Here is a 14,814-nt window from a genome sequence, read left to right as displayed (position 1 = left end):
CTTCAGTGTTGCAGTAACTTACCTCAACGCGAGCATAAAAGGCATTTAGCTAGTCTGGTAGGTTCACGTAATACATATACGCGTGTGTGTGTGTAATACAGACAAATAGTTTTCTTAACACATCCAAGATGTGTGTACCGCACCTTTTAATGGCCCATAGATAGACATGGCAATGACAAAGGCTTACTTGCGCGTGTGTGTGTGTGTGTGTGTGTGTGTGTGTGTGTGTGTGTGTGTGTGTGTGTGTGTGTGTGTGTATCTGCAGCGGTGAGGAAAGATTCTGTCCCTCAGGTCCTGCTGCCGGAGGAAGAGAAGATGATGGTGGAAGAGATGAAGAACAACGGTCAGACCATCATAGAGGAAAAGTAAGACTGCCATCACTCAGGAGAATAGACTCTTATTAGGCCATTACATTACTGTGTATGCACATGGATCTGCAGTTAGTTATCGTTCAGCCGGTCGTTTCAACACATCTAATCCAAAGCTTTTTCAAGGAAACCGTAGGACACTAGTATTTTATTTATCAGTTAAAATTGAGAAATGAATGTCTTTACATGATGACCTTGAAGTGTTGGCAAAACAGGCGTTTTGTCTTGAATGTTGAATAGCAAGAAATTGTGGTCAACATTGAAAAGCATGAAATTGGGACTTAACAATTTAACAAATATTAATGTTCAACTACCGCGTACACTCAAATTCCAAAAGCTTTATCATATTGTAACATGAAAATAATTTGCTATTGTTCGGCTTTCTGATAACCTTTTGTTTCTTGACTTGCAGGAGTCTGGTTGATGCGGTGTATGCTTTAAAGGACGAGGTCCATGAATTAAAGAAGGTAAAATAACTGTTGATCTACAAATCACTCTGACACATTTAAAGTCTGACAAGCCATTTTGTTCAGGAGCGTCGGTGTTGTGGTTTATGTGGGTGCGTGCTTGTCTATCTGCAGGTACATGTTGTGATTGTGGGTTCCTGCTTGTAGGTGTGTGGGAATGTGTGTGTTCTCACGTCTTTCCTGAGTTTCAATGGATATTTGTGTATGTGTCTCGCCAGGAGAGTAAGTGGATCAAGCAATGTCTGGAGGATGAGCAGAAGTCTCGTAAGGAGCTGGAGAGAGTGGTCAGGAAGCTGGCCAAGCAGAAGAACGACTGCGCCTGGGAGGATGGAGACCACTGAACAACCCCACACACCTATCCATTTACCTATACTGCATATATGTGTGTGTGTGTGAGTAAGTGAGCAGCGTGTGACTGTGTGCAGTGTGTCCATGCTTCCAGCTCTACAACACAGATTCATTTAGCTGGACACTGGTTGGAACAACTCTCTGTTCTGATGCTTGGCCTCACACGCTATTCATTATCTGTCTTCCTGATCCAACCCTGTTGGAGGATTTTCTAAGTCATGACCATGGGTCTTACTCAAGCACCCGGAAAGCTGAGACCAATGGGAGGGGGAATAACCAGAATCGAACATTCTGATTGGTTGCATCCCTTCTGCTGCCACTGTAATTGGTCAACTCTGATGGAACCATTTTGGACAAAGGATAGATAACTAGTCCTGCAGTGTCACCAGCTGCATCGCCACTCTGGACTACTGTGTCTACATTTCAATAGGAAATCTAATGGGTGCGAGAAGCCTTCTTTAGGTACAATGGGTGTTTTCTTGCATGCACTTGTTTCAGCGGGAGAGTGACTCCCTCCACCATAACTAGGGCTCATCTGTCCCACTCTACATCTGTTACAGCATTGTTTGTTTGTTTGGTTTGGTGTTGAGGACACCCCCGCAGCCTTGTCGGGAAAGAGAGAAGCTTGCATCGAGCTTCAGTGAACACGATTGGCATTTTGCGATTGCACATTCTAGACGTGAGACTCTGCATCTCCAAGATATTTTGTAGGCTTTAGATTTCCATTTCAGATAGGTGAGACCTTTCCATAGACTATCAAAACGGTCTACTATCAAAACGGCTCATGGAGAGTGGATTTCAATACTGCTCCAAGCTGGTATTCATTTTATTGAATAAGGTCCTTGACTGTGTACCTTACAATCTGCATGGATGTACAGTGTTTCTAAGATAGTATTACGCATTACACATGCTAATCAATATATAGTCCAAAGCTATCAGGGATATAGATATTTATAAACTGGGTGGTCCGAGCCCTGAAGTGCTGATTGGCTGACAGCCGTGGTATATCAGACCATATATCACGGGTATGAGAACATTTATTTTTACTGCTCTAATTACATTGGTAGCCAGTTTATAATAGCAATAAAGCACATTTGGGGTTTGTGGTATATGGTCAATATACCACGGGCTAAGGGCTGTATCCAGGCACAACGCGCCGTGCTAAGAACCGCCATTAGCCGTGGTATATTGGCCATACACCCCATCCCCTCGTGCCTTATTTCTTAAAAGTGTATTGTGTATAGAATACACACATACTTTCTTACCGAAATAACAATATATAAATAACAATTCAATACATGTACTAATAATTCATAGCTTTGCTTTATTTGGGGGTTAAATAATATATATTGCTTATTTATTTTCCATTAAAACATTTAATTGTGTAGAAAAGTGTATGTTGTATGTATATGGTACTGGGAACCCACTTGGGGCGGTCGTTATGGGTTTTTGCCTTTAAAAAAAAAAATGGGCTGGAATTCAATCCAACCCGAACTGCAGAAACGACCTCTACAGAATGTTAACCTTGTTCTGATGCTAAGGGGAAAACGTTTTTAAGTGATCTTATTTATTGGACATTGTCCATTGGGGATGACTAAATAACTCAGTTTGATTTTTAAGAATTTGGTACAACAGGAACAATCTTATTTGTATGTAGTAGAGGCTATGTCCCACATTTTGAGTTTGGTATAAATTCTAAGAAAGTCTCATTACATTTAACATCAGTGTTCTGGGCCCGTATTCACAAAGTATCATAGAGTAGGAGTGCTGATCTAAAATCAAGCCCCTCCTGTCCATATGATCATGTTTAATTATGGTCTAAAAGGGAATACATGATCCTAGATCAGCACTTCTATTCTCAGACACTTTAGGAATACCGTCCCTTGTCTCATAGTCATTATTATGCTTCCTTCCCATGTTGGAGCTAATCCAGGCAGAAGGAAAGATGTCCCCACTTTGATTGTGTTGTTGGAGAGCGTATAGAGTGAGTCAGTGTGAGTCGTGTAGGAGAGGAAGTGATAAAGTGCCTCCTGATAAATTAAGTGACAGGGATTAAATGGGTTTTCTAGCAAATTGCCCAGGTTGGTTTTTATGTCATGTTTTCACATTTCAATGCGTCTAATGGCACTGGTGAGATGTTCATGGGGAGAGGTAAGGGTATTATAACAATTCTGTGTGGATTCGGGCTTTGGTGCCTTATGTCAGGGTTTCCCAAACTCTGTCCTAGGGCCCCCCCCCCCTGGGTGCACCCAGGTGGAGCCTCAGGACCGAGTTTGGGAATCCGTGCCTTATGTCGAGGCCTTAGGTGAGAAATGATTCATTGCAATCACAGCACTTCATCCCAGGATTATATGTAGTGCATACACTGTAACACCTGATGCTGCAGAGCAATAGTAACAGTAAATAACTTGTGGCTGCTTCAGTTTGGCTGTTTTACTTTACAGCAGGCTTCCCCAACTGGCGGTTATTTTGGCCCCCCATATATTTTTTAAATTTATATTATTAGAATTTTCGTTGTTGGACATAAGACTGTAAAAACAGCATGAAATCAGCACCAATTGATAACCATTTTAGATATCTGTTCCCAAGTATTCTCACGCATAATAGAGACCTGTGATCGTATACAAATGTAAGGTTTTAAATGAGATTTTAGTCAAATATTAGATCTGTTTGGGCTTCTTGCGGTCAATTTGCAGTCTAAACATTATTTGTAAGTAAGTTCAGGCCCCCCAACCAGCCGCTCAAGAAAAAAAATCAGCCCGTGGCTGAATCATCTAATCGGTGATCCCTGCTTTACAGTGTCACTCTGAAACGGTCAGTTGGGCAAAGTAGAACCAGGATGTATAAAGAAATAATGTGCAGTGATGACTCCTCCTTTGCCCCTTTAACCAAAATGAGCCTCTTTCAGCAGTGGGTTCTCTCTAGTCATGATGGATAGCATTCTGGAACACACCGTTGTGTTCAGGTCCCACTGTCAATGTCAGCTCAGTTCTGCATGTTTTGTCACTTGTACAAATGTCCTTCAGTATCATTTGTTCATGTTTTATTGCTAAGATGATTATTATTATTATTATTATTACATCAATATTTGTATTGAATAGTTTTCATACAGTGTCTTATAATGTTTAATGCCTGAAAGCCTAAGTGAGCACTTGGAGGGATATAACCTATCCCATCCTTCTCATCGAGGCTTGTCAGACTGCTCCATGTGTATCATTTAAAAAAAGTTATTCTATGCAAAAGTATGACTGTTAGAAGTATTGTAAGTCTTTTTTTTTTGTAGCGGCTGCTTACTTTCATGTTATGCTTTCAGTATGCTCATTATTTTAATAAAAATGTAACGCAAACCATAGTTTTATTTAACAGTATTCATTCATGTTGTGAAAGTCCATTGGTAAGCCTATTCCACTACAGGGATCATCAACTAGCGACCCGTGGCTGATTTTATTTGGCCACCTAAAGTTTGCGGATATCTTTTTTTTAAAGTGTACAGTGGGGCAAAAAAGTATTTAGTCAGCCACCAATTGTGCATGTTCTCCCACTTAAAAATATGAGAGAGGCCTGTAATTTTCATCATAGGGACACTTCAACTATGACAGACAAAATGAGAAAAAAAATCCAGAAAATCACATTGTAGGATTTTTAATGAATTTATTTGCAAATTATGGTGAAAAATAAGTATTTGGTCACCTACAAACAAGCAAAATTTCTGGCTCTCACAGACCTGTAACTTCTTTAAGAGGCTCCTCTGTCCTCCACTCATTACCTGTATTAATGGCACCTGTTTGAACTTGTTATCAGTATAAAAGACACCTGTCCACAACCTCAAACAGTCACACTCCAAACTCCGCTATGGCCAAGACCAAAGAGCTGTCAAAGGACACCAGAAACAAAATTGTAGACCTGCACCAGGCTGGGAAGACTGAATCTGCAATAGGTAAGCAGCTTGGTTTGAAGAAATCAACTGTGGGAGCAATTATTAGGAAATGGAAGACATACAAAACCACTGATAATCTCCCTCGATCTGGGGCTCCACGCAAGATCTCACCCCATGGGGTCAAAATGATCACAAGAACGGTGAGCAAAAATCCCAGAACCACACAGGGGGACCTAGTGAATGACCTGCAGAGAGCTGGGACCAAAGTAACAAAGCCTACCATCAGCAAGGGCATTGAAGATGAAACGTGGCTGGGTCTTTCAGCATGACAATAATCCCAAACACACCGCCCGGGCAACGAAGGAGTGGCTTCGTAAGAAGCATTTCAAGGTCCTGGAGTGGCCTAGCCAGTCTCCAGATCTCAACCCCATAGAAAATCTTTGGAGGGAGTTGAAAGCCCCAAAACATCACTGCTCTAGAGGAGATCTGCATGGAGGAACGGGCCAAAATACCAGCAACAGTGTGTGAAAACCTTGTGAAGACTTACAGAAAACATTTGACATCTGTCATTGCCAACAAAGGGTATATAACAAAGTATTGAGAAACTTTTGTTATTGACCAAATACTTATTTTCCACCATAATTTGCAAATAAATTCATTAAAAATCCTACAATGTAATTTTCTGGATTTTTTTTCTTCTCATTTTGTCTGTCATGGTTGAAGTGTACCTATGATGAAAATTACAGGCCTCTCTCATCTTTTTAAGTTGGAGAACTTGCACAATTGGTGGCTGACTAAATACTTTTTTGCCCCACTGTATATACATACACAAACGCCTGAGCCAAATATTTTTTACCTCCGTTTTTCACTATTCCTGACATTTAATCCTAGTAAAAATTGCCTGTCTTAGGTCAGTTAGGATCACCACTTTATTTTAAGAATGTGAAATGTCAGAATAATAGTAGAGAATTATTTATTTCAGCTTTTAGTTTAATTTTATTTCACATTCCCAGTGGGTCAGAAGTTTACATACACTCAATTAGTATTTGTTGGCATTGCTTTTAGATTGTTTAACTTGAGTCAAACGTTTCAGGTAGCCTTCCACAAGCTTCTCACTAAGTTGGGTGAATTTTGGCCCATTCCCCCTGACAGAGCTGGTGTAACTGAGTCATGTTTGTAGGCCTCCTGGCTCTCACACGCTTTTTCAGTTCTGCCCACAAATATTCTATAGGATTGAGGTCAGGGCTTTGATGGCCACTCCAATACCTTGACTTTGTTGTCCTTAAGCTATTTTGCCACAACTTTGAAAGCATGTTTGGGGTCATTGTCCATTTGGAAGACCCATTTGCGACCAAGCTTTAACTTCCTGACTGATGTATTGAGATGTTGCTACAATATATCCACATAATTTTCCCACCTCATGATGGCATCTATTTTGTGATGTGCACCAGTCCCTCCTGCAGCAAAGTACCCCCACAACATGATGCTGCCACCCCCGTGCTTCACGGTTGGGATGGTGTTCTTCGGCTTGCAAGCCTCCCCCTTTTTCCTCCAAACATACCGATGGTCATTATGGCCAAACAGTTCTATTTTTGTTTCATCAGACCAGAGGACATTTCTCCAAAAAGTACGATCTTTGTCCCCATGTGCAGTTGCAAACCATAGTCTGGCTTTTTTAAAGGTGGGTTTGGAGCAGTGGCTTCTCCCTTGCTGAGCGGTCTTTCAGTTTATGCCGATTATTGGACTCATTTTACTGTAGATACTTTTGTACCTGTTTCCTCCAGTATCTTCACAAGGTCATTTTCTGTTCTGAGATTGATTTGCACTTTTCGCACCAAAGTGCGTTCATCTCTAGGAGACAGAACGTGTCTCCTTGTAACAGTCCTGACCTATTTATGTTAGTTTTTATGTGTTTATGGTCAGGGCGTTAGTTTTGGGTGGGCAGTCTATGTTATCTGTTTCTATGTTGGTTTTGTTTGCCTGGTATGGCTCTTGATTAGAGGCAGGTGGTTTGCGTTTGCCTCTAATTAAGAGTCATATTTAGGTAGGGCATTCTCACTGTTTGTTTGTGGGTGATTGTCTCCTGTGATGTCTTTCGTCGTTGTCGATGTGTTTTTTCACTTACGGGACTGTTTGGCTGTTCGTGTGTTTCGATGTAACGTTCCTGTCCGTGAGTTTACGTTTGTGATGTGAGTTTATGTTCAGGTTCCGTTCTACGTCGTTTTGTTATTTTGTAGTTTTGAAAGTGTTTTGTTTTGTTTCGTGGCTGTCAAATATATAATAAAGATGGCATATTTCCCTGAACCCGCATTTTGGTCAGAAGATCCTTCTCTCCTCACCTCATCCGAGGATGAGGAAAGCGACAGCCGTAACAGAATCACCCACCTACAAACAGAGACCAAGCGGTATGGGAATGCTCGACGGAGCAACAAGAACTTCTGGACTTGGGAGGAGATCTTGGACGGTAGAGGACCTTGGGCTCAACCAGGGGAATATCGCCGTCCAAAGGAGGAATTGGAAGCAGCGAAGGCTGAGCGGCGCTGGTATGAGGAGGCAGCGCGACGACGCGGTTGGGAGCCCGTGAGTCAGACCAAGAAATTTCTTGGGGGGGGGCACACGAGGAGTGTGGCAAAGCCGGGTAAGATACCCGAGCAAACTCCCCGTGCTTACCGTGGAGGTAGAAGGCGTCGTACTGGTAAGACACCGTGTTATGCGGTAAAGCGCACGGTGTCCCCAGTACGCGTGCTTAGCCCAGTGCGGGCTATTCCACCTTGCCGCACTGGGAGGGCTAGGTTGGGCATCGAGCCGGGTGCCATGAAGCCGGCCCAACGTAGCTGGTCTCCAGTACGTCTCCTCGGGCCGGTGTACATGGCACCAGCCTTACAGGTGGTGTCCCCGGTTCGCCTGCATAGCCCAGTGCGGGCTATTCCACCTCGCCGCACTGGCAGGGCTACGGGGTTCATTCAACCTGGTAGGGTTGGGGAGGCTCGGTGCTCAAGAGCACGTGTCCTCCTTCACGGTCCGGTAGACCCGGTGCCACCTCCATGTACCAGTCCTCCGGTGGCAGCCCCCCGTACCAGGCTGTCTCTCCGGGTTCTCTCTCCTGCTGTTTCCTCCTCTCCAGCGCAGCCGGTGCCTAGACCACGCACCAGGCTGTCTCTCCTTCTCCTCCCTACAGAGCTATCTGTCTCCCCAGCGCCATCTGAGCCATCCGTCTCCCCAGCGCCATCTGAGCCATCCGTCTCCCCAGCGCCATCTGAGCCATCCGTCTCCCCAGCGCCATCTGAGCCATCCGTCTCTCCAGCGCCATCTGAGTCATCCGTCTCCCCAGCGCCGTCTGAGCCATCCGTCTGCCATGAGCCTGCAAAGCCGCCCGTCTGCCATGAGCCTGCAAAGCCGCCCGTCTGCCATGAGCCTACAGAGCCATCCGCCAGACAGGAGCCGCTAGAGCCGTCAGCCAGACAGGAGCCGCTAGAGCCGTCAGCCAGACAGGATCTGCCAGAGCCGCCAACCAGACAGGATCTGCCAGAGCCGCCAGCGAGCCATGAGCAGCCAGAGCCGTCAGAGAGCCATGAGCAGCCAGAGCCGTCAGAGAGCCATGAGCAGCCAGAGCCGTCAGAGAGCCATGAGCGTCGAGAGCCGTCAGCCTGCCATGAGCGTCGAGAGCCGTCAGCCTGCCATGAGCGTCGAGAGCCGTCAGCCTGCCATGAGCGTCGAGAGCCGTCAGTCTGCCATGAGCGTCGAGAGCCGTCAGCCTGCCATGAGCGTAGAGAGCCGTCAGCCTGCCATGAGCGTCGAGAGCCGTCAGCCTGCATGGACCTGCCAGAGCCGTCCAGCCAGGACCTGCCAGAGCCGTCCAAACAGGACCTGCCAGAGTCCTTCAGCCGGGATCTGCCCCTTGTCCCGGTGTTGCCCCTTGTCCCGGTGCTGCCCCTTGTCCCGGTGCTGCCCCTTGTCCCGGTGCTGCCCCTTGTCCCGGTGCTGCCCCTTGTCCCGGTGCTGCCCCTTGTCCCGGTGCTGCCCCTTGTCCCGGTGCTGCCCCTTGTCCCGGTGCTGCCCCTTATTCCGGTGCTGCCCCTTATTCCGGTGCTGGTCCTTATCCTGGTGCTGCCCCTTGTTCCGGTGCTGCCCCTTGTCCCGGTGCTACCCCTTGTCCCGGTGCTGCCCCTTGTCCCGGTGCTGGCTGTTTATTTTGGGGAAAGTAGTTTTAGGGTGGTCAGTGGAGGGGGTAGACAGAAGAGGGGAGTGACTATGGTGGTGTGGGGACAGCGTCCTGAGCCGGAACCACCACCGTGGTCAACTGCCCACCCGGACCCTCCCCTGGACTTTGTGCTGGTGCGCCCGGCGTTCGCACCTTGAGGGGGGGGTACTGTAACAGTCCTGACCTATTTATGTTAGTTTTTATGTGTTTATGGTCAGGGCGTTAGTTTTGGGTGGGCAGTCTATGTTATCTGTTTCTATGTTGGTTTTGTTTGCCTGGTATGGCTCTTGATTAGAGGCAGGTGGTTTGCGTTTGCCTCTAATTAAGAGTCATATTTAGGTAGGGCATTCTCACTGTTTGTTTGTGGGTGATTGTCTCCTGTGATGTCTTTCGTCGTTGTCGATGTGTTTTTTCACTTACGGGACTGTTTGGCTGTTCGTGTGTTTCGATGTAACGTTCCTGTCCGTGAGTTTACGTTTGTGATGTGAGTTTATGTTCAGGTTCCGTTCTACGTCGTTTTGTTATTTTGTAGTTTTGAAAGTGTTTTGTTTTGTTTCGTGGCTGTCAAATATATAATAAAGATGGCATATTTCCCTGAACCCGCATTTTGGTCAGAAGATCCTTCTCTCCTCACCTCATCCGAGGATGAGGAAAGCGACAGCCGTAACACTCCTTCCTGAGTGGTATGACGGCTGCGTGGTCCCATGGCTTTTTCTTTGTAACTCTGTCTAGAAGGCCAGCATCCCAGAGTTGCCTCTTCACCATATTTATACACACACGTATGTATGTGCATATCTCGGACTGGCCAATAAAAGGAAAAGATTAAGTTGGGCTAAAGAACACAGACACTGGACAGAGGAACTCCCTAAAATGCCAGCATCCCGGAGTCGCCTCTTCATTGTTGACGTTGAGACTGATGTTTTGTGGGTACTATTAAATGAAGCTGCCAGTTCAGGAATTGTGAGGCATCTGTTTCTCAAACTAGACGCTAATGTACTTGTCCTCTTGCTCAGTTGTGCACCGGGACCTCTCACTCCTCTTTCTATTCTGATTAGAGCAAGTTTGCACTGTTCTGTGAAGGGAGTAGTACACAGCGTTGTATGAGATCTTCAGTTTCTTGGCAATTTCTCCCATGGAGTAGCCTTCTTTTCTCAAAACAAGAATAGACTGACGAGTTTCAGAAGAAAGTTATTTGTTTCTGACCATATATATGTGTGTGTATATATGTGTGTGTATATATATATATATACGTATATCTATGTGTGTGTTCGGAAAGTATTCAGACACTTTGCTATGAGACTCGAAATTGGGCTCAGGTGCATCCTGTTTTCATTGATCATCCTTGATGTTACTACAACTTGACTGAAGTCCACATGTGGTAAATTCAATTGATTGGATATGATTTGGAAAGGCACACACCTGTCTACATGAGGTCACACAGTTGACAGTGCATGTCAGAGAAAAAACCAAGCCATGAAGTCGAAGGAATTGTCCGTAGAGCTCCGAGACAGTATTGTGTCGAGGCACAGATCTGGGGAAGGGTACCAAAGCATTTCTGAAGCATTGAAGGTCCCCAAGAACACAGTGGCCTCCATCATTCTTAAATGGAAGAAGTTTGGCACCACCAATACTCTTCCTAGAGCTGGCTGCCCAGCCAAACTGAGCAATTGGGGGAGAAGGGGGGGCTCAGGGAGTTGAACAAGAGTCCGATGGTCACTCTGACAGAGCTCTAGAGTTCCTCTGGGCAGATGGGAGAACCTTCCAGAAGGACAAACATCTCTGCAGCACTCCACCAATCAGACCTTTATGGTGGAGTGGCCAGACAGAAGCCACTCTTCAGTCAAAAGGCACCTAAAGAACTCTCAGACCATGAGAAACAAGTTTTTCTGGTCTGATGAAACCAAGATTTACTCTTTGGCCTGATTGCCAAGTGTCATGTCTGGAGGAAATCTGGCACCATCCCTATGGTGCAGCATGGTGTTGGCAGCATCATGCTGTGTGGGTGTTTTTCAGCGGGAAGAACTGGGAGACTAGTCAGGATCAAGGGAAAGATAAACGGTGCAAAGTACAGAGAGATCCTTGATGAAAACCTGCTCTAGAGCGCTCAGGACCTCAGACTGGGGAGAAGGTTCACCTTCCATCAGGACAACGAACCTAAGCACACAGCCAAGACAACGCAGGAGTGGCTTCGGGACAAGTCTCTGAATGTTCTTGGGTGGCCCAGCCAGAGCCCGGACTTGAACCCCGATCAAACATCTCTGGAGAGACCTGAAAATAGCTGTGCAGCGACTCTCCCCATCCAACCATACAGAGCTTGAGAGGATCTGCAGTGAGGAATGGGAGAAACTCTCCAAATACAGGTGAGCCAAGCTTGTAGCATCATACCCAAGAAGACTTGAGGCTGTAAACGCTGCCAAAGGTTCTTCAACAAAGTACTGAGTAAAGGGTCTGAATAGTTCTGTAAATGTGATCAGTTTTTTATTTTTAATACGTTGGTAAAAAATATTTGCTTTGTCATTATGGGGTATTGTGTATAGATTGATTAGGAAAAAACAAATGTACTCCTCTTTAGAATAAGGCTGCAATGTAAAAGAAATTGGAACATTTTCCCGAGATGATGTATGTGTTTGTATATATACACACACATCTCTACATGACCAAAAGTATGTGGACACCTGCTCGTCACATCTCATTCCAAAATAGTGGGCATTAATATGGAGTTGGTCCCCCTTTTGCTGCTATAACAGCCTCCACTCTTCTAGGAAGGCTTTCCACTAGATGTTGAAACATTGTTGCGGGGACTTGCTTCCATTCAGCCACTGGAACATTAGTTAGGTCGGCCACTGATGTTGGCCGATTAGGCCTGGCTCACAGTTGGAGTTCCAATTCATCCCAAAGGTGTTTGATGGGGTTGAGGTCAGGGCTCTCTGCAGGCCACTCAAGTTCTTCCTCACTGATCTCGACAAACCATTTCTGTATGGGCCTCGCATTGGGGCATTGTCATGCTAAAACCGGAAAGGGCCTTCCCCAAAATGTCGCCACAAATTTGGAAGCATGGAATCATCATTGTATGCTGTAGGGTTAAGATTTTGCTTTACTAGAACTAAGCTCGAACCATGAAAACCAGCCCCAGACCATTATTCCTCATCCACCAAACTTTACAGTTGGCACTATGCATTGGACAGGTAGTGTTCTCCTGGTATCTGCCAAACCCAGATTTGTCTGCCAGATGATGAAGTGTGATTCATCACTCCAGAGAACGTGTTTCCACTGCTCCAGAGTCCAATGGAGGCAAGCTTTAAACCACTCCAGCCGACGCTTGGTATTGCGCATGGTGATCTTATGCTTGTGTGTGGCTGCTCGGCCATGGAAACCCATTTCATGAAGCTCCTGACGAACAGTTATTATGCTTCGAGAGGCAGTTTGGAACTCGGTACACAATATGGGCTTCAGCACCCAGCGGTCCCATTCTGTGAGCTTGTGTGGCCTACCACTTCTCGGCTGAGCAATTTTTGCTCCTAGACGCTTCCACTTCACAATAACAGCACTTATAGTTGACTGGGGCAGCTCCAGCAGGGTAGAAATTTTACACACTGACATGTTGGAAAGGTGGCATCCTATGACGGTTCCACGTTGAAAATCACTGAGTTCTTCAGTAAGACCATTCTACTGTCAATGTTTGTCTATGGAGATTGCATGGCTATGTGCTCAATTTTATACATCTGTCAACAACGGGTGTGGCTGAAATAGCCTAATCCACTAATTTGGATGGGTGTCCACATCCATCTACCTGACAGGTGTGGCATATCAAGAATCTGATTAAACAGCATGATCCTTACACAGGTGTCCCTTGTGCTGGGGACAATAAAAGGCCTCTCTAAAATGTGCAGTTTTATCACACAACACAATGCCATAGATGTCTCAAGTTTTGTGGGAGTGTTCAATTGGCATGCTGACTGCAGGAATGTCCATCAGAGCTGTAGCCAGAGAATGTAATGTTCATTTCTCTACCATAAGCCGCATCCAATGTTGTTTTAGAGATTTTGGCAGTATGTCCAATCAGCATCACAACCGCCGACCATGTGTAACCACACCAGCCCAGGACCTCCACATCCAGCTAATTCACCTGCGGAATCGTCTGAGACCAGCCACCCGGACAGCTGATGAAACTGACAAGTATTTCTGTAGGTAATAAATCAGTTTTGTGGCGAAAAACTCAACGCCTATGCCCTCCCAGGGCCACCCATGGCTGTGCCCCTGCCCAGTCTTGTGAAATATATAGATCAGAGCCTAATTTATTTATTTAAATTGAGTGATTTCCTCAAGTAAAATCATTGAAATTGTTGCATTTTGCGTTTATATTTTTTTACATAAATACTGTAAAATCAACAGGAATTCACCTCAAAAGAATTTTTATTCAGGAAATCTATTCAAGTATTTCCACTCATAGAGAGATGTAATCATTTACCAATGTAATCAATATTTGAAATTATCATGTTTTTGTCCAATGCAATATCTATTTGGGCTTCTTCTGTCAATTTGCAGAGTACAAATTATTTATAATTATGTTCAGGTGGCCGGAACATAATTATGAAAAAATGTGTTCCACCGCTGAATCTAGTTGATGACCCCTGTACTACGGGTACATAGAATATGCTACAGTGACTAGCCTATGTTGAGAGACCCATTACATTGGTGAGTAGAGATGACATCCTGTGAATGCCACCTCCACTCTACACCTCTGGCAGAGTGTTCTGCACCTCTGTGCTGTAGACTCGCACTTTCCATGCCGTTAAACAACTCACTCACTCGATCTCTGGAGTGGAATGGTATATATGACAGCAGGGCTGTGTGGAGTTTCAACCTTTGTACTGCACTTACCATTTTTTTTTATACACACAATAGTCATTGAATAGATGTTACTTTACACAGTAGCTTACCGTCAGTGTTAAGATCTCATATTGTTGTCAAAGCATCATCATGTTATGGTCTGGTGAAGAACCTCTTACACACTGCACAGATCTATTTCCAGTCTGTGGTTTTCCTGCACAGATCTTCTTGCTGTGGTGCATAGGTCTGGAAGGTCACTGTATTACATTTGATGTGAGGGGATGCAAAAGGATGCAGAAGGTTTGAGTGCAAGGCTGCAACTTGGTTTCATAAACTTTGTTGCTCTGTGGGGCACCATAATGCCTCCTTACAAAGTGCATGACCTTTGATATGTCTGTGGTGATGTCTCATGCTCTTGATCAGCCTATTTGGGGGTGTTCTTGAGCCAAACAACCAACCATTGGTTTGATCATTACACTTAGCAACCCACAAAACTGCAGGGAGATGAGGGGGCTTGTGAGGTTTCACAGGCTGCATCAGTTCCAACCACCAAGCGCTGAGACGATACTGTATGTGATAAACCAAGTGGAAACTTAGCACAGAGATACTTACTGTATGTGATAAACCAAGTGGAAACTTAGCACAGAGATATACGATTATATTTCATTAAATAATCAAGAACGTTTTCAATAAAAAATAATTTATTATCTATACAGACACCAT

The 14,814-nt window shown here is 45.0% G+C and overlaps 1 protein-coding gene across 3 annotated transcripts in view; it reads left to right on the top strand.

Annotated features, from left to right (window-relative positions):
• The window catches only part of LOC129858022 (rho guanine nucleotide exchange factor 6-like), a 30,526-nt gene extending 25,991 nt beyond the window's left edge, over positions 1 to 4,535 (top strand). For all 3 annotated transcript variants that reach the window (XM_055926879.1, XM_055926878.1, XM_055926880.1), the window contains 3 exons: positions 266 to 365; positions 781 to 835; positions 1,054 to 4,535. In XM_055926879.1, coding sequence (XP_055782854.1) covers positions 266 to 365; positions 781 to 835; positions 1,054 to 1,176 — 278 coding nt within the window. In that variant the 3' untranslated portion in view covers positions 1,177 to 4,535. The remainder of the gene's footprint in view (positions 1 to 265; positions 366 to 780; positions 836 to 1,053) is intronic.
• Positions 4,536 to 14,814: the final 10,279 nt, after the last annotated feature.

This window comes from Salvelinus fontinalis, chromosome 6, assembly GCF_029448725.1.
Source record: "Salvelinus fontinalis isolate EN_2023a chromosome 6, ASM2944872v1, whole genome shotgun sequence".
Taxonomy (NCBI): Eukaryota; Metazoa; Chordata; class Actinopteri; order Salmoniformes; family Salmonidae; genus Salvelinus; species Salvelinus fontinalis.
This window is presented reverse-complemented; position numbering and strand designations above follow the sequence as displayed.